The following is a 20428-nucleotide window of genomic DNA, read 5'->3' as shown; positions in this document are numbered from 1 at the left end:
TTACATAGGGTTCATTATGGGTTGGTATAAAGAGGTATTATGTGCTTGGACGTGTCATATCGCCTATTGGTATTGGCTTCAAGAGCCAGGGTCTAAGGAAGGTCGCTGTTTGACATTTGACTAGATAAGGATTTTGATAAATAGGTTAATTGAGTAGGTAATTTTGAAAACTGATTAAGGGTGATGTATAAAAAAGTAGGGTTATATAAGTTACTAGTGTTGTTTGTCTGTGGCAGCGTGGCTCCAAAACGGATGACCCGTTTTGGATACTTACCTTCTGTTTATTTTTGAAAGCTTGGAAAACAAGCTTTAACTTTAGGCTTTAGGTGAATATTTTTATGGAGTGTGTTTTTAAAGCTTATGAACTCTGATTTGGTGAGTAAGTACATGTTTTTATTTCTACTAATTGTAAATCATGAAAGCGGAACTAGATTTCGGAATATTTCGCTCAAGTGAAAACTTTCACAAGCTTATCATCAATTTCCAACAATCGGATCGTACCTACACAATTAGTTCAATTTGTTCCCAAACAAAAAAGGGCGTGTACAAAACAAAATACACATAACATTAGCTACGTATTTCAGCACATAGAAGTGGCAATAACAAAACGAAAACAAAGGATATCGGAGCAACAGTGACGCGACAGTGGCTAACCAGGTTATCTGAAGTAGCTACACTTATCTCGTGTGTTTTATATTTGTATATAAGTATGTATATATGGGATTCATGGAATATTCGCACTTAGGAAAAACTGTGTTGGGTATGTACTACTGGTGTTATGCTTTTTATTTATTTATATATATATTTATATATATTTTGGAGCTAACAGATTGAACTGTTTACAGGTTTGGAATTTTGAAGATTTAACATTTATTCGAAGTAAGTAGGTACAGATTTATTGTAGCGAAGCAAGTCCGAGGTTGGCTACTATTCTCTCTTCTAATGTCAAAGAAATATGAATAAAACACGTCTGTACAAGCTTGGCTAACTTTTGAATGGCTAAGTTATGTAGTTTGAGGCATCGTTCAGACCAAACGTATTGTCGGCCGCTGACTGTGAGCGCGCGTTACGCAGTTTATTGCTTTTCCATATATATTGAAATTGTCGTTCACACCGAACCGACTATACGCTATTACGTCGTCTGTTGTCGCTGACTCTCAGTGGCCGATTATTTTACTACGAGACTATGCACGGCGGACGCGGATTGGCTACGTGGACGCAGTTGCAGAATAGCGCCGCTCCGCCGCTCGAGAAACAAACTTCAATGAGGACAGACGTGACACGTGACACCTCGCGATGTTCGACACCGAAAAGTTTATTGCAGAAGTACATTCTAGAGACTGTATTTGGAATGCGAATTCAGAAGAATCTAGTGATAGAAACTTACGAAGATGCGCTTGGGAAGACATAGCATCTGTCTTTTATGTGTAGAATAGTCAGCCGCTCAGCGTACGCATCTAGTGTGAACCTACACGAGCCTATTCTTTTGTTCACACATGTAGCGCATCGTACGCTATAGCTTATTGTCGGTTTGGTGAGTACGCTTACTGCAGATTGAGTCGACGTTCACACTGGGGCAGACAGTGAGTATACTCACAGTAAGCGGCGGACAATACGTTTGGTGTGAACAATCCCTGAACTGTAAGTATCCGACCAAGTATCGTTTGATTGTTGGCTGAAGTTTAGTTTTCAGGTAATCGTCATTTAAGGAATCCAAATAGACGGTCAGTAGTCGGTGCAAACATCATCACCAATAAGATTCTTCATTCTTGAATAAGTTATAATACTTACTAGTTACATGGTAAATGAAAATAACTATAGTAAGTTATCATATACGTAACTAACTTAAACATATTTAACCATCTTACTGGTCTTTTTATGTAATTTTAACTTGCGACAGGTGAACGTTCTACCTCTTTTCGTTCAAGAGTCAAATCTCATCATTCATCGTAGAATGAAGTATCGGAACTCTTAGGAATTGAACGAACTTTAAAATAAATGCCATCCATCTTACTCCAATATTAAAGTAACGTTAGGTAAGCACGTTAGGGCTTTAGTTTTAACTTAAAAAGCTGTGATAAGCATATTACAAATGCAACTGCTATTGCTATTGTTGGTACTAAATAGGTGTCTTTTAACTAGGTGCTACTTAACACACCCGGAAAACAGTAGTTTTTTTCGGTAAATGGACTTTCTTGATTATTCATTCATTTTTCTAATCAGTTCGGTACCTATTTCTAGAGATTGGCGCGTTCAAGCAAATAGGTACATACAATTTCCAGCACAGATTGTGAGATTACAGGTATAGGTAATCGTATGATAACACCACATATGCTACCATAGATCTACACCGCAATTCGATTTGTAAACAAAATCCTAATATATCTGTAATTTCTTTCTCCTAACCTGACTGCTTTACGTTATTAACATTTATTTTCCATAAATCCAACACCGAATATTAATGTACTTTCAAATTCTAAAAAACAAATACCCCATAATTTTAATTACTAAACAAGCGTTCGCTATAAAACCATTAATCGTTTTAGTTTAAATAAATAGCCGCCATGATGCGTCAAGTAGCGACATCTGTTATTCAGTAGCGGAATTTATTTGAAAGTTTATGGTTACTTCTGTTTTATTTTAGTTATTTGTTTTTATCGATTTGTTGGGCCATTTTAATAGTTTTATTTTTCTTTTGAGTACTAGTTAAATGTAATGGTTAGAATGAAAATATAAATACAATACACTTTTGGAAGGGTTTATTACAAGAGCTTTTATTATGGGTAAGTAAAAATTAGTAAATAAGGAATGAAATGAACAAATTTTATGTATTTTCTTCAGATTTTTCAGCACATTTTTTTTATAATAGAGTACAATTTCTTTTTGAATTGTCGAGGTTATATATATTGAAATTGATCAAATATATTTTTATTTCTTAAAATAATGCAATAAATATGAGTCACATTTGGGATTTTTTCAGCAACATTTTTCCGAGGCGTATCAAAATGTAAATTAGTGTTGTGCCCACAAAAAGGTTGAACGTAAAACGTTTTGCATTATCGACAAAATGAAGCGAATCCCTAACGTGTACAATTTACATTAGTCCTAAGCACACAGAAACAGGTTGAACCTTAAAAATTACAATATATTCGTTGAAATAATCATTAATAATTAAATATAGGATAGTTATTATTTGACGCATTTATATGGGCGCCATTTTTGTTCTAATTTTGAAATGCCTGTCAAGAATAGATGAGAAAAAATTAGAGTGGAGAAGCTTTTTATATTATTAAAATTGTATTAATGTGTTGAATAAAAAAATTACATGAGAGTTAATAAGAAATAACATAAGATTTTATGGTAAAAAAATTGAATGAATATGGAAATGGAAAAAATACAAATCATGGTACAAAACCTTATGAATAGTAAATATCTTGCTTGTTTTACTCTAAATACTAGTAGATATGAGAACCTTACCTAACACGCACTGTTCGCTGTGCATATGATTTCATGTAATTAATTTGTAATAGAATTAATAAGGAAGAATCTTATTACCTACGGTTAATCGATTACCTATAAAAATCCTTTTTCTACCCGTGAAAGTCTACACGCAGCTGTCAAGATAAAATCCAAACCCTAAAGAGCTTACATTTAAACCCTACCTAATGAACCGTAGGTTTACCAAGTTAATATGAAATAAACTAAGTAAAACATGGGGGGATACATACAAAAGTTATCCTCCAGTCGTACCGAGGTTTGCAACCTCTGGCCTCGTTTCTAAAATGTCAGGGGTCGGGAGCGTTGTTACTACCTACGATTACAATCTTAATATATTCGTCTTAACATAATTATTGTGTTAATTGGATTAGTAATTATATTTTTGTTAAATAAGGATGGAGAAAAATCTGTGGAGTTTATGTAAATTAATGTTTAAAGGACATGGTTATTTAATTGTAAAGTTTAAAATGAGCGTCGCTAACTTTCGGGAAACAGATAATTTAATTCACTCAATTCTTTCTTAAATGAATGGGGTAGAAGGAAAGTTCAAATTGCTAAATCCCCACAGAATTTTGTTAAACAATTATGCTTTGTTTAATGTTGCATTTACAAGTAACTATATTAAATACCACCATGAAAACTTTTAAATATAAAATTGAAACAGCAATGACCCTTGAATATTTCAAGATTTACCTAAACTCGCATGTCTAATAATTTAGTTAATACAATACCGCTTCTGAATACCAGAAGAGGTTTTTCGCCCCAGATACGAGTTGGCACTGGCCACCGATCAATGAAGGAAGAGGAAAGAAGGTCAGGATGACTCACTAAAGGACCTATCACACGTCACGAGTTGACGCGACGGAGTATAGGCATTCAGTGTGCTGTAATAAGTGAGTGGAAACGGTTCTTGATATAGAGCGGATTTTTGCTGTTTTTTATTTGAGTTAATATTTGTGGTGGGTGTTTAGAATGGGTTGATATTTATTGTAATTAAAGGTTTAGTCGTTCAACTATTTTTTGCAGAATTACAGAAAGCACGTGTGTATAGTTTACGTGTGTGTAAAGACTTAGTAACTATTTTTTTTCTTTTTGATTTTACTATTTAGATTTTTGGTTAGTCTATTCGGTATTATATTGTACTTTGATATAATTAGTTGTATTTATTCTCCAATAAGCTGTTTCAGATTTCATTTAAAAATCAAGGATAAATGGAAATGTCTAATTGATTGTTTTGAGGAAATTAACAACATTCATAGCGTGAAAACATCATTTTTGAAATCTACTTTGTACTGAGATGATATTTTGTATGAACTATTTAATTATCATTACAATATTTTAAAGCAAGTAGCAATTGTATGTGTGCTTGGTAAGGGGAAAAAAAATATTACAGGTAACTCTACCAATAGAATAAGAAAAGGAAAGTAGGTAATATGTAAGATAACATAAAATAAATGAAAATGTAAGAATGAAATCAAATAGATAATTAAAACGTGTGCAAAGTGTAGAAAATACATTAAGATTGTAATTACTTCTCAGTAAAGTGCTATAATTAGATATGTTGGCACACCTATATCAACGCTAATAGTTTTAATTAATAAACATTCTTCATAATAATAAACTCCGACTTGATTAAAACAGGAATATTTATTTGCATTCCCTCGGAAAAGTCGATAGCTTTCTGTGGCGACATCTACCGGCCGCGTGCGGAAACACGAGAATCATTTTCTAGGTTATTTCTGCTACTGAAAACTTACGTCGAAAGGTTAAGATTACTCATATATACTAATGTATAAAGTATCTTATTGTGTATTGCTTGAAATAAGTATGAATTGTAAAGAAAATTCGCATTTATATACAGCTGAAACGTACTGAAACATCAAATGAAAATGAGGTTCCGAATCAATACTTTCAATGTATGGGAGGCAGGGATTTATTTAAATTCAAGTAGGTAGTATGTATATCAATGGCTGCTACAATAATACCAGATACTAAGAAAAGCAGATAAGAAAAGCTAATAAGTGGAAATTAGGTTAACTCCAGGGTTTTATGGCGCCCATAAATAACCTTAATTTAGGGCCTTGTAAAGGTTATTGTGCCATAACAGCGTGTATTGTGTCCTTCGTTCGTTTTATGTAATGGAAAGCTGGGTTTGTTGGCACAACCGAGTGGCGTCCAAAGAAATTCATGTAACATGCTCTCGAGTGAAACAATGTTTTAGCGGCAGTCGCTGCTCCGAGCAGCAAGCGCTCAATTTATATTTATCTTTCACGTAGGAACTCTGATTCTGCACGCGTGTACTTACAGACCATCCTGAGACACTCCCAAACCGTAATACTGTGAGCGAGCGGTAACAACACGACACTCGCGAATACGTAACGCTATCGATTCAACATCGACGGACAACTTGGCCACCAGACCTCAGCCTACACTTACACATAGGAATTTCATTTTTCTCTCAAACAACAACGTACGATTCTTACATAATTCCCGTCCGCCATTACGGCCTGTGACGCACACAATAATCGCCCTTAAAGACAACGTGCGTTGGGTACATATTTTCCATTTTCCATGCACGATAGCTCTATTTCGGAGCTGCGCCGGCGGTTACAACCTTGAATTCGGAACGCACCTTTAATTTTAGCCGGTTAACCTAGATACGGGGACCATTCCGAGTGAGCCGGATCGATATTCGCATGCGCGATGTCTCGAACGGTTTTAAAATAGTACGGGTGTGGTGGGTACCTTTAGGCGGCGGATTTTTGGGCAAGGTATGTCGGGGCCCGATGCTCGCGGCCGACTGACGGGCTTCGGGCGGCCGGCGGCGCGCACGCGCGCTGAAGCGCTCGCATAACGATCGCTATAGCTTTCAGCCGCGCGACGCGACCACCGCGCGATCCACGCCAGGTGTTCGCCTCCATTTTCTTATACTATCGCATATTTCTCTTGCCACGACTATACCATTTTCAAGCTGCAAACAAATACTAGAACCTTAGTTATTCTCTATAATTGCTACAGTTTAATTATTTGCTGGAAATTGGTAGAAGGACGATGACATTGAAAGCTCTGACATAATTTAACCTATAAAACTTCCGCCTGCCCATTCGTATGATATATCGAGGGGTTTGAATGTGTTTCGTCTAATAAATATGTTTTCGCAGTTCGGACGTGACACTATTTATCATGTTTCGGTGTATTTTTCAGCGATAGTGGCGCCCCTGGCGGTGGAAATGGGTACTGAGTGTAAAAGCTCTCGCCCGTTGATCTTTTGTTTGCCTTTCAGTTGAGATGACGTTTGACATTCTGAATAGTAGTTGTGCGCCCGTCTCGCTCACTCTACGAAAATAAAATGAGATACATGTAGTCTGTAACTATTATAGGTACTCGACAATCATAAGGTACACGAATGGATATTATTATAGTGAACAAAAGGTACGGCACGCAAATTATATTCTTTATTCAGGTTGTTTCATAATTACGTGCAGCAGATGTAGGCTCAGCTGCCTACAAAAAGATTCGTATAGAGAAAGCTTTTATGTTTATTACCTCCTGCTTTGAAAACTGTTTAAAGAGTTTCAGTAATAACTTTATACAGCCTACCTACCAACCACTTTTTCACAGTTATTAATATGTTGGTTAAAACTATAAATTTTAAATAATTACCCATATCTAACTGCAGTCCCTAGTAGACAAGAAAAAACAATAAAAAATAACATGTCTACCTTGGTATCATATATTATCAAGTATCCATAACTCATATGCTGTCAAGAAAAGTAACGTAGCGCCATCTATAGTACATACATTTAGATTTTCACTATGACATCATTGCGATGATCAAATGAGTGTAATTTTGTAATAATATCGACTATTTTGTGCTGATCCTGCCATCTAGATGAATTTTCTAAATCTAAATTAGCATGCGCTGACATGTTTTTGCAAGAGATGGCGCTGTTTTCAAAAGAGAAAAGGAAGAGTAGCAAACATAAAGGTAGCAAATTAAAATAATGTTTTCGAAACAAATTGTTGTAATTTTTGAGGCATAAGTATGTATAATAATAAATAGGATTAATTATATAATCAGTCTTGGTAATAACAGGTAATAGCCCCATTTATTAATTTGCGAGACGTGACATCGGTTCGTCCATTGACTTGAATAGGTAACTAAGTGAGGTACTAACTGGCTTTGTTAATATCGACTACTGTAAAAATCAACTAATATCAACTAAGTACCTACGAAATGTCTAATGTATCGAATATCAGCTTCAGCAACAATCATTTCAGCTGTATTAAGTCCAATATAAAGTGCCAATAAAATAAATGGACAAATAAAGCTTTGAGTGCCTACATCTAACCAAAGATATCCAAGAAGAACAAAAACTGATAAGTAAAAGTATTTGTTTGACCAAACTTACTGTAAACAAAATATTTATTTGGTTAGCGTTATTCGTTTCCTTTTTTTATTTGAAAGTAGGCTACGTAAATAGTTTATTTTTACCATTATCTTTATTTTGGTAGTCTGAATGAACAGTGTTTAATCTGAATGGTAATGTTTTCTATTTATTTAAGTAGGTAGGTAACTTACAATATTATTTTAAAAACCTTATACATAGAATAAACGGTTTTGGTGTTCTGTGCCGTTATTATGCTAGGAATTGCTTATCTGTGGTCGACATTTTGTCGTTATCTGTTGATTTGACAGTCGCCTTACGCCAAAGTTAAAACAAAACTAGCGAGGAACATAAACCGGGTTTATTATTATAGTGACAATTAGGATTAACTAAACTGATACTTACTACCCCTAATACCCATTGAACTTAGTCAGTAATTTACTATTAAAGTAAAGATAAATAGAAAATGAATGAAATGAACGAGAAAAAGAGAACGCCAAGATCGAAAAATTGGGAGACCAAGGAGAAGGTTCCATTATGTTTCATGAACTTTGTACCAAGCCATACCTACTTAGGTACTAAATAAAAATGAAATTAATACAAGATTGAATGTTTCAGGTACTTCTAAGAGAGATTATAAAATCGTATTTAGGAATACTAAATAACAAATCATTAGAAACTGCCACGAATGAGGCTAAAAAGAGGGCGTGGGTGGAAATTACCAAAAAGTAAGTCAGCCATTACCATTACCTACCTACTACTAGGTAAAAACAAATTATTACTTATTTTATTGTAGGTACCTACAATAGATTTAAACGAAATACTTAATTGACTTTTATAACTGTTAACTGCTTACGAAATCTGTGTTTTGTATTCCTAAGATCAGCAAAGTTCCTAAGGTACTAATCTCAGTTTAATATTGGTAAGTAAGTACTTATCTCAGATCAAAGAAATAGGTACTTATTATCAATGTATTTTACCGCTACAAGTACTTAATGATTTATTTCTTGCAAGTAATATAATGTAGAAATGATGCAGTTGCTTCCCCTGAGCCAAGCACATTTGTTCAATATCAGATTTGAACTCTACTCCCACATTTAGGCCTTTTAGTAGGTACCTATTGCTGTTTAGATAATGTAGGTACCTATATAGATACTAACTTTTTTATGGAAGCATAAATTAGCAGTTCCAGCTCAGCTTAATTCCATCAGACTGACATCTTGCTCTTGTGAAGTATTTCTACAGAGCAATACTTAAGGCCCATATTTGAATAACATTGTTTTTGCATGGTGAGAGCAGTTGTATGACCTTATTAATCAACTTTTGACTCAAATTGTCAATTTATTCTATTACAATATTCAGACATCATTCTCTTAAAAAAGCAACATATATTGTTATGTAGGTACCTACCTATTTAACATATTATAATTGAAAAAAAAATTAAGATTTTCTTATTGTTATTATATTTTGTTATCAGTCTAACCAAGGGGTATTGGGTTGCCCGGGCCACTGGGTTGAGGAAGTCAGATAGGGCAGTCGCTCCTTGTAAAACACTGATACTCAGCTACATCCAGTTAGACTGGAAGCCGATCCCAACATAGTTGGGAAAAAGGCTCGGAGGATGATTATATTTTGTTTACAGATTCAACTCTATATGTTACAAAAGAAAAAGAACTACACAGCAAATTAGGATTCAGTGGAAAAAAATGAAAATGTTAATAAAAAAACAAATGAGTGCAGCAGGCAAACGTAGTGAACAAAGTGACTCGGGATTGGAGATTCTTGAAACACAAGAAACTACAGATAATATAATAGATTTAGAAAATCTGAAAGTTGAATCTGTAATTTATGATACTGATTGTGAAGAGGTAAGCTTTATTTAAGATCTTTTTTAGCCAATGATGTAATGGGAGTAGCCGTGGTGGCCTAGTGGGTACAGCAACCTCTCAAGTATAATTGTGGGTGTTCTATCCCAGGTTGGCCAAGTACCAATGCAAATTTTTAAAGTTTGTATTTTCTAAGTATATCTTGGACACAGATGACTGATTAAAAGGTGAAGGGAAACATTGCAAGGAAATCTAGACTATTGAGTCTAAAAACACCAACCCGCACTGAGCTAGCGTGGTGATTAATGCTCAATCCTTCTCCATGTGAGAGAAGGCCTGTGCCCAGCTGTGGGACGACATAAAGGCTGATGGTGATGACATGGTATGAGTTAGTCATCATTACACATATATATTGATTCATACAAAGACAAGAACGACTTGTTTGATAAACTGTAGTGATAATCATTGGTACTGGGGACTGGATCCTGGTATTGAAGTACTTATATGCTTTATGTCATCATCGTCTGAGCCCTTTTCCCAACTATGTTGGGGTGGGCATCCTGCCTAACTGGGTGTACCAGTGCTTTACAAGGAGCGACTGCCCTATCTGACCCCCTCAACCCAGTTACCTGGGCAAGTATATATGCTTTATGTACTTACCTTAAGTAACTATTTATTAAAAATTAGATAAGTATGGTTATCTAATCACCACCAGTGTCCCGAAATTTAATTAATAATTACTATTGTTTCATGGAATGACCTTCTAAATAAGTATTTTTTTAACACTGCATCTTTCAGGTTTTTACCCATATTATATTGATATAAACTTAAATATCTTTTCTTGTTTAGGTTCCAAATCCACTGGAGGACTCAAACCCAGTGACTGAAACTGTTATAACTTCTAAACCTACACGCCAAGAGGTAAGAACTGAAGCATTTTATGATTTTTTACTAACCGACGTCAAAAAAGAGGTTCTCAGTTTGACCTGTATGCATGTAGGTATGCATGTATGTACCGTTTGGCTGAACCGATTTTGATGCGGTTGTCAACATAGCATATCTCAAACTTAGGTTTTTGGCAGATTTAAAAAGTAGTTTTTTTTTAAGGTTTTAGAATAGGTACCTGTTGAACTGATATATTTACTAAATGTGTTTCAGACTCCCAACATTGAAGTGGAATTTGAAGTGCTAGATGCTTGCTCCTCTTCAACACAAACTGATCACGACTACGTGACTTGTAAATATCTTTGTATTTCTATTATTACCATTTGTCATCTGACTATCCTCTTCCCAGCTATGTTGGGGTCAGCTTTCAGCCTAACCGGGTGCAGCTGAGTACCAGTGCTTTACAAGGAGCGACTGCCTATCTAACCTTCCTTAACCCAGTTACCCGGGCATCTCGATACCGCTTGACAAGATTTGTTGCAGGCTTTTTGGCTTCTTACCAACCATATTATGTATTAATTTGCAGTACTCAATAACAATAAATTCTTGCAGTACACAATAAAAACAATTTTTCTGAAAATCACTACGAAGACATGAGATATTATAGAGACATGGAGAATAATAGACTGGAGAAGGAACACTTATTGAGGATGAGAACGATGCAGGACCAGCACAATCAACTGATGAAGAATCTACGGTTACAGGAAGAAATATTGAGAAGGCAGCTTAAAAAAATTGGTTAGGGGTAACCTACTCGATGTTCTCGGTAGAAAATCGGGAGATCGAGTATCTTTTCACCATTTTATGGCAAAACGGCGAGGAATTATAGTTTATGGAGTTTCTAAGACGTTTGATTTATTTAAAATAAGTAAGTGGTTCAAATGGATTTTTGAGTAAAAGTAGAGAGAGACTTAGGTACCTTTGTAAATATAACCCGGTCAAAATAGACATAAAAGTAGTGGTCAAATAACAAACATTCCTGGAAAGCTGAATTTTTGTGGAGAGCTTGGGTTTATCCTTATAAATAAAATATTAAAAGTCCCCATCGATCCCATGTGTGCGTCAAAAGTTATTCGAGGTTAAATGTCAAAATTTTAGGGTTTTTGTTTTTTTTTTCGAAAACGGTAAATTTTATCAAAAAAGAACATCAGACCAAAGTTGTAGATCTTAAATTTTTCTACAAAAATGGCATCAACAATTTTCTCCTAAATGTTACCACTCCTGAGATATCGCGATTCAAAGAGTCACACTACACATGATATGCACATATAAGCAACGTATATACGAGGACTTCGAGTGTCAGACTCTTACTGACTAAAAACCGTCGTGTTCCGTCGTAAGCCTTTTATGTACCAGGGCCGCGGTAACTCTTTCGAATAATCCCGCATCCCCGGCAGGCCCTGCTTTACCCCGCTGGGGTTGCTGACATCTCTTTGTGGAGCGCGTGGAACAACGCGCGCCGCCGAAACGGGTCCTTTGTCTATTAACTAGACATGAGCGATGACCCGAACTCGCCGCCCACAGACGCCTACGGTGGCCGGGAGTCATCTCGCGACACCCGGCGCCCTTGGTGACTACCTGGTCCAGCGCGGCGGCCGGGATGAGAGGTGCGAACTCTTTGTCGTTCCGCCTCCTCCTTCTCGAGCATGACTGCTTCGCAGAAGGAGGCGGCAGCATCCCATTCCCTCTCGCCCCGGACCATGGCTTGAACCAGGGCCGGACCCGAGAGGTCGCCGCCGCCTAAAGCCTCGACGAGGACCCGACGGTGCTTTTCTCAAGCAGGGCACACCTGGACTGTGTGGTCCACCGTGCCCTTGGGGCTGTCCGCACAGTGGTGACAACCGGGCGCCTCCTCACGACCGATTCGATACAGGTACCTCCCGAAACAAACGTATCCGGTGAGGACCTGCGTCATGCGGTACGTGAGGGCGCCATGACTCCTCCCGAGCCACTCCTCAAAGTGGGGACTTGCCACCACTATGGTGGCGTGACCTGATTTACAACATCATGTGTAAAACAGATAAAGTTAGGAGTTTACAGTTTAACTTTCAGTTGCATTGTATAATTTTGTCAGCTTACTATTGTTATGTAATAGACTGTTTGTGAAAATTATACTTTTTAAGAGTGTCTATGGAGTTTCTTGCCGGCTCTTCTCCATGAGACCCAACTTTTTGGAACCGTGCTAATAGTGTGCAAAGGCCTTTTCGAAATAAGAAGATTTAGAATTTCAACGTGGGCACTCTAGCCTCAGTGACAAGTCACATGAAACCGCCATGACCCAAGATAATATCGAGGCTATGCAGCAGTTAATTCTCACTGACCAACATGTAACATACCGAGATCCGTGGGCATAACAATTTTTTTACATTCCCCAAAATAAGCAAAGTCTTCGTGGTCAACGTTTCAGCACACCTGAAAAAGCTGTTGACTCATACAAAACGGCCATTTTGACTACCCCCACTTCAGAATGGAATAAATGTTTCAAGAACTGGTTTTAATGCATGCAAAAGTGCTTAAATATCGTGGAGAACTCTTTGAAAAACAATAAATGGTATTAACCTATTAGATTATCTTTACTTATTTCAAACGGCACAACTTAAAAGGCAGCCCTCGTAAATACGTGGCTTATATGTGCATATCATGTGTAGTGTGACTCTTTGAATCGCGATATCAGGAATGGTAGCATTTAGGAGAACACTGTTGATGCCATTTATGTAGAAAGTTTTAAGATCTACACCTTTGGTTTGATGTTCTTTTTGGATAAAACTTACCGTTTTCGAAAAAAAAAACAAAAAACCTAAAATTTTGACATTTAACCTCGAATAACTTTTGACGCACACATGGGATCGATGGTGACTTTTAATATTTTATTTATAATGATAAATCCAAGCTCTCCACCAAAATACAGCTTTCCGGGAATTTTTGTCTTTTTTTCGAAAACGATAAGTTGTATCAAAAAAATACATCAGACCAAAATTGTAGATTATAAAATTTTCTACAAAAATGGCATTAACAGTTTTCTCCTAAATCTTACCATTCCTGAGATATCGCGATTCAAAGAGTATATGCACATATAAGCCACGTATATACGACGGCTGCTTTTAAGTTGTGTCGTTAGAAATAAGTATAGACAATCTAATAAGTTAATACCATTTATTGTTTTTCAAAGAATTCTCCGCGATATTTAATGCACTTTTGCATGCATTAAACCCAGTTCTTGAAATATTTATTCCATTCTGAAGTGGGGGTAGTCAAATTGGCCGATTTGTATGAGTCAACAGCTTTTTCAGGTGTGCTGGGAAATATAAAACAATCGTAATGCCCACGGTTCCATGACACGGTATGTTACATGTTGGTCTGCGACAATTAATTGCCGCATAGCATCGATATTATCTTGGGTCATATCGGGTTTTGAATTACCTTCACGTGGCTTGTCGCTAAGGCTAGATTGCCCACTTTTAAATCCTAAATATCAGCGTACTGCAGTCCTAAGGCATGGTTCTGCATCACTAAACACAGAACAAAATTATTTAAACCACTGAAGTCGCGACAATCCGCTTTTAAAGTTGTAGAAAATTACACTAGTCTACAAAATTTTCCTTTTTTATTGTTTCCAAGGTGAAACATATAAATTTTTGCAGATTATCTATCACACATCGAAGTCTAGAACACAGGACTGCTCTAGCAGTTCTAGTTTTGGAGAAAAACCAATCTGAAAATGCCTAAAAACGCTTTTTTAACGATATTTAAAGCCATTTTTCTACAGACACTATTTTTTTTCGTATTTTCTAACTAAAGAATCATTTAGTACTGCTCTTCTCAATTCAAACCCAGTTTACTTTACATCAGTACGAGTTTCCATTCTCGTGATATTTTTTTTCAGCTACGACGTACGATTTTCCTTACATTACTATATAATTGACATTTTAGTATGGACAAAATACACCGTAAATGTAAAATGGTATATCTTGAGAAAGAAAACTCGTCATGTATGGAATATACTTTGAAGCGCGATATCTCAGGAATGGTAACATTTACGAGAAAACTGTTAGTGCCATTTTTGTAGAAAATTTTATAATCTACATTTTGGTTTGATGTATTTTTTTGATACAACTTACCGTTTTCGAAAAAAACACGAAAAACCAAAAATTTTGCCATTTGACCTCGAATAACTTTTGACGCACACATGGGATCGATGGGGACTTTTAGTATTTTATTTATAATGATCAAGTCTAGCTCTCCACCAAAAATCAGCTTTCTGGGAATTTTTGTTATTTCAAATGTCTATTTTGACCGGGCTATACGGTCTATTTTTCTATACTTACTTACAAAAAATATGAATAATTAAATCTGGGTTTATTTTGGGCATTCGTCTTTCTGTGACTTTCAAATTGATTTCTCTGATTTCTGTGATTGATTGATTGATTGTGATTTCAGAGCAAATAAATAATATCAAGATGTTAAAAATAGCTATTCACAAATTGAGATCCTCATTTTTGAAGAGGTTTAGGAAATAAGTATTGTTTAAAAATTACAACAGCATGTGAACTTAATCTTGTCAATATAATATTAAATGGAGATAAAAAAACAATTGTTTTATTTTCAGTTAATTCATTTTATTTTGAAATAAAAATTACATTACACTATGTTTGGACATCACAATAGGAATACATTGATGGTATAAAACTTAAAATTAAAACAATATCTACAATCTCATAAACCACATGATTGTCGTTAAAAAGCTGTGTATATGGAATGTACATAATATCAACGTATATTTTTATATAACACTATTTACTAGATAGAAGGAACAACACAAAAATGTGTTATTTAAAGCCAATAGTGATGTAGGTACAGTCAATGTGAAAAAGATTAAGATTATTTTCAATGTTTTTCAAATACTTGTTTAATGTTATAGTTAAGTATTCATTTAAATTGAAATAAACTTGAGAATTAAAAGGAACAATGTGTTTTTTTTTTCAAAATATTTTCGACTGCTTAAATCGTCATGTTGTTAAAATTAGTTTCAAATTATTATTAATAAGGGACTTGTTAGGTAGATGTTATGCAAATGTTATTTATACTAAAATCAACAAAATTAGTAAAAAAAAATTATACAATTTTAGCCACCATTTAGGTAAGGGGTTTTACACATAGTAAATAGTGTTATAAAAATAAAAATACATATTTCCCTATTATTTCAATCATAATGGCACTTCGGACCCAATGTTAAATCCTATCTTAGTAACGGATGGTTGCACTTTTTCTTATTAACGTATTTTATTATAAGCATCATTTATATTAAGCCACCGATATTATATTATACTTAATTATATTAATAATAATTACGGAACAATACAGCGTCAATTTTTATATTCAGTCGGTTTCGCTTAAGACAAAAGTATAGATACGAACCTTAGTAAAGGATTATAAAGACAGATTTCTGCATAAAACGAAGAGCAGCTATAGATTTTGTGGGTACCATGTACATACAGCAAGTCAACCTACCCGAATGTGTCAAATTATATCAATCAAACATTAACCTTCCACTATTGTGTTAAGGTTGAAAATCTGTTGAAGGAATTTGACAGATTGAGGTAGGTTGATGTGCTGTCTGTATTTGTATATCTATTTCAAATAAAAAATATTGCTTTTCCTTTACACATATTTCATGTCTCAGTGCATTACTTTTTGTATAGAATTAGCAACGTAACTTTTAAGATGGGAAAGTTTATAAGTGTGAAAGTTATACATAGATCGAAAATGGAAAATTAAGAAAACCGTGCAACCAATAATTATTTAATTATGTTTACTAATAATTGATGTCTAGTGCACCCTTTATCAAAGGTAAGCGTTTCTAACAAACTATCAACAGCTTTTTCTGTGATTTACGTACTACATAACAATTATCTATATACAAGTTAAAATCTCATTTATATCACATCATTCATTCAAAAATATATCTTAAAATTACTGAAGTATGGTCACATTCCGTTTTATTGGCGTACAGTATACCGAATTAATTAATTCTTTAGGTACCGAGTATTAGGATGAAGTATTTTTACTATTGTCTATTTTATTTCTTGTGTACCACTTTTTATATCAAAGAAAAGAAAAGGAATTCGTGATACTGTACACTAACAAGTATATTTGATTGATTACATATTTGGTTATCTCACACTATCCTACTAAGAAGCACAGCAACCAAAAAGTACAGTCAACCATATAACTCAACAACCACTAGGATTTTTTTCAAATTGCCATTAATTTTATGCGGCTGACTGTACCTTTGGTTCCAAAATTTCATTTTTATTAAAACTTTACTAACAAAAATAAGTATTAATTTCTGTATCACACATACAATTTTAATACACATTATGCTTGTGTATTTTCTATTAGAGGTAGGAATAAACAAGTTTTTTTCATCTTTTTTGCTATTATCTGAGATCTCACACATACAAACGTATATTTTAATGATTTCTTTGTTATTTTATATGTCCAGTTTGTAAAATGCTTGTCTAATACTACCGGATTGGTGATAACTGATGATCTTACAAGCCCAATGGTTACGACGTAAGTTCAATAAATTAGTTTAGGCCTCTTAACTTAAATACTACGTAATTGCTTTATTGTACTCAATTTCCTAAACTATAAACTACATTTTGATACTAACACTTGCTTTTTGTACAAACTTGAAAAAAAAAAACATCAGTTAAAAAAAAACTAGGTACACTCAACGTAAAAAGTGCTATCTTTTTTATTATTCAGAAGGTGTAAGGTCCCTTCCGTTTATTTTAATCATGTTCCGGAAGAAGGTAGTGAAGCAAAGTCAAGGTTATAAAAACAAAAACAGAGGAAAATCGAAGATAAAAATTTCAAACATGCATCGCCTTGAGTTTGGCTAACGATTGTAAAAACCTTCGAATTAAATGATCTGAATGTTTAAATAATATAGACAAAAAAAAACACAAAAAGTGTTAAAATTTAGACATCTTGCACCGTAATTATTCTTTCAAAATCCATTCAAAAACCAAGTGTAGAAAATATCGCTATATCACATAAGTACTAATAGATGACATTACAGCATCACTATCGGGTGACATACATGTTCATACGTGTATCTAAAATTATCTAGAACTACCTCCATTTTGTTAGATATGACACTTCACAGTGCTACATCGCAGGTTCGATTAGGAACACGTCGTTAATCAGCGATTATTAAAATAATATTAAAATGGTAACAAAATCGTTTTTTTTTTTAAATATTTTATTGGTAGTCGATGTGCGGACAAAAAAGAGTCAATTAGTAACACAATTTCGTATTATTTCATTCCAAATCTTCAATATCAACTCCATTATTGTCGCTCTCATAAAACTGATGTCAACGATGCAAATATTTGTATCTTCCTCACTGTACATACATCTAAACATGAATCTCAAATTGATAAATAAAATTCAAAAAAAGATAAATCTTTGAAAATCTTCAATACTGTCACGTTTATTAACAACGATGTCATCCACATACACGATAATATTGGCACACCAATTGACATTAATTTTTAAAATACATATCAATACTGTCAGGACACGAATTATCCCTTTTTTATCTTACTTTGACCGAATTACATTTGAATTAGAAAGTAAAAATCATCTAAAAAGCTGGTTGGTGGAGGAATCTTAGCTGGTGAAAAGCCATGCATGAATCCAACTCCTTTGGTATTACTATTAATGTCATTTTGGGTAGCTATGCTAACGTGCAGACCTAAAAGGAACATTAAGACTCCATCTCAATTCAGTACTGATCCTTAAAGGTTCACGTCTAAGTCTTGCGAATTCGCAAATTCCATTAAGTTCAAAAATACAAGATGATTAAAAATTTGATTGACATCAAAAACTAAGACTTAAAATCTTTTGAACAGACTCTTATGTCTTAAGATCCATATTTCTTTGTTAATTAATTCCTTCAGGTTACTTTTACCTGTTCATAGGACGTTGTTTCCGTACTCCATGCCGAAGAGTGATAGGATGACGAAGGTCAGACCTAGGAAGACGGAGCCTAGTAGGTCCCCTAGGGCTGTTAGGTAAGGAATGGCTGCGTTGTCAGGATCCTTCTTTTTCTTCCACATGAGGTGGACCAGCATGTATGCTAGGTACAGGAGTACCATGACCTGGAAACAATGAAAATCATGTGGTGTTTTACTTATATCTTCGACTGGTTTTGATAACATTACGTATGGACAAGGTTTTAAGCGCAGAAAAAAAACATGTAAGTAAACAAAAGAAGTGTAGAAAACATGTATAAAAATTCATACATGAAATCTGTTTTCCTTAAAGAGTGAAGTAAATAGTTTAATAAATATTATTGTGTTGATGATTGACGTATGATTAGGGGAATGTTAAGGATCATTAAAAATAAAAAAACTTAAAACATAAACTTACTTGCAACAAAGAGCACATTAGATACGTGATGCCGAAGGGTACTTGTAGAGTCACCATGCCTTGGTACACGAAGTCCGCTACCACCATGAAGATTATCTGACCGAACAGCGCCAGGATCAACAGCATACGAGCCACTTTAGCTGCCGCAGCTGAAAATTAAAACCAAAATCTGGTTAGAGGACATTCGAAGAAATTGTATCTACCTACATGTAAAAAATTCAATTCATATTGATTTACTTTATCTGTTACTTGCAGACAAGGTTAAAGAATGATTAAGAAAAGTCATTCTGGCAATAAATTGCTTTAAATGAGCAACACAAATCCGCCATTGGCAACTGTTATTACCACTCATTCCTTCTCCGTATGAAAAAGACTTATAGGCTTAACCATCTTATTGGTTATCTTAACAACACCCACTTCTCCATTACAAATCAATTGAGCAAAAGATTTTCACTTACTTCCATAGAACAGGGTCTTCCAAGGCCATTCCACGAGCCTGGTGTTCTCCGGCAATTCTCCAGGGATGGCTGTCTGATGCAAGTGTGTGGCGAGTCTCGAAGACTGGACACAGACCAGGTTTCCTCCGATACCGTTGACAATAGGCTGGAAGACCTCGTAGCCTCTGTAGTGGTCCACTGCTTTGTCCAGGACGATACCTCCGATGCTGGAGAAGAATTTGATGATTAGTGATAGAAGAATTTGATGAATTAAACCAGGATGTGGAACATTAATTATCCGCGTGATGTAATTAAAAAAGTGATTCATATTAGGTGTATACATAGGTACCGAATCTATTTGTGATACAAACGAAAACTTCAAGACTTAAAGATTTTACTGATTAAAAAAGTTAGAATCCATCACATATTCAGGTTTGTGGAATATGTTAGATTAAAAAATATACAAAAAGGGGGGAATGACGAATGATGAATGATGATTGAAAACTGAACAAAAGGGTGGAAATAACAAAAGGTTAAGGACCATGTAGCTGTAGTTGAAGAAGACAATGATATAGGAAACATACCCGCTGATGAAGAGCGCAGAGATGACGGGAGTCCAGCCGCTGGTGAGCACCTTCTTGGTGTACTTGTTGCGCCACACGATGAACACCCACAGCGGCAGCAGGCTGTAGTACACGCACATCAGCGCTATCGGCTGCCAGAGGGATATCTCTGGAAGGTAAGGGAATTCTTGTTATTATTGAGTACTTTTGGATTTGGCTTTGAACTTTGAAAGAGAGGACTAGTAGTAGTAAAACTATAAACTATTAAGGCATTCTTAAATTTGCTCTAAGTGTATGGATGGAGAAAATGGAGTGCAACTGCCGAATTCTCA

General features: G+C 35.1%; 3 protein-coding genes and 1 long non-coding RNA gene across 8 annotated transcripts in view; 2 read left to right on the top strand and 2 right to left on the bottom strand.

Annotated features, from left to right (window-relative positions):
- Positions 1 to 6474, bottom strand: part of LOC124642833 (plasma membrane calcium-transporting ATPase 2) — a 158932-nt gene extending 152458 nt beyond the window's left edge. Inside the window, exon 1 of one of the 2 annotated variants that reach the window (XM_047181562.1) lies at positions 6244 to 6474. The gene's annotated coding sequence lies outside the window, so the exon portion shown is untranslated. Of the gene's footprint in view, positions 1 to 6130 lie in introns of both variants that reach the window. The other variant, XM_047181561.1, reaches the window with a different exon arrangement.
- On the top strand, positions 341 to 1011 carry LOC124642835. The gene is made up of 3 exons (XR_006985825.1): positions 341 to 375; positions 585 to 760; positions 846 to 1011. It is a non-coding gene; the product is annotated as an uncharacterized LOC124642835 (long non-coding RNA).
- Positions 6475 to 8175: 1701 nt separating the features above from the next.
- LOC124642661 lies at positions 8176 to 11504 on the top strand. Its single transcript, XM_047181248.1, has 6 exons — positions 8176 to 8415; positions 8505 to 8614; positions 9529 to 9754; positions 10562 to 10633; positions 10871 to 10949; positions 11210 to 11504. The coding sequence occupies exons 1-6, from the start codon at positions 8353 to 8355 to the stop codon at positions 11398 to 11400; spliced, it is 741 nt and encodes a 246-aa protein (XP_047037204.1). The 5' UTR covers positions 8176 to 8352; the 3' UTR covers positions 11401 to 11504.
- A 3747-nt stretch (positions 11505 to 15251) lies between these two features.
- LOC124642599 (solute carrier family 41 member 1-like) overlaps positions 15252 to 20428 on the bottom strand; it is a 106615-nt gene continuing 101438 nt past the window's right edge. For all 4 annotated transcript variants that reach the window (XM_047181074.1, XM_047181073.1, XM_047181075.1 and 1 more), the window contains 4 exons: positions 20118 to 20265; positions 19555 to 19760; positions 19097 to 19245; positions 15252 to 18825 (listed from right to left, as the gene is read on the bottom strand). In XM_047181074.1, the coding sequence (XP_047037030.1) occupies positions 18640 to 18825; positions 19097 to 19245; positions 19555 to 19760; positions 20118 to 20265 (689 nt within the window). In that variant the 3' untranslated portion in view covers positions 15252 to 18639. The remainder of the gene's footprint in view (positions 18826 to 19096; positions 19246 to 19554; positions 19761 to 20117; positions 20266 to 20428) is intronic.

Source organism: Helicoverpa zea, chromosome 25 (genome assembly GCF_022581195.2).
Source record: "Helicoverpa zea isolate HzStark_Cry1AcR chromosome 25, ilHelZeax1.1, whole genome shotgun sequence".
In the NCBI taxonomy this organism is placed as follows: Eukaryota; Metazoa; Arthropoda; class Insecta; order Lepidoptera; family Noctuidae; genus Helicoverpa; species Helicoverpa zea.
The sequence above is the reverse complement of the archived record's forward strand: the minus strand, read 5'-3'. Positions and strand labels throughout refer to the sequence as shown.

Bases quoted from the DNA above. Each gene is read 5' to 3' on its own strand.
- LOC124642661 (XM_047181248.1), top strand. From the start codon at position 8,353: ATGAATGAAATGAACGAGAAAAAGAGAACGCCAAGATCGAAAAATTGG. The intron at 8,615-9,528 runs GTAAGTCAGCCA...TTTTGTTTACAG, and splicing joins TGGGTGGAAATTACCAAAAA to ATTCAACTCTATATGTTACA. The intron at 10,634-10,870 runs GTAAGAACTGAA...AATGTGTTTCAG, and splicing joins CTAAACCTACACGCCAAGAG to ACTCCCAACATTGAAGTGGA.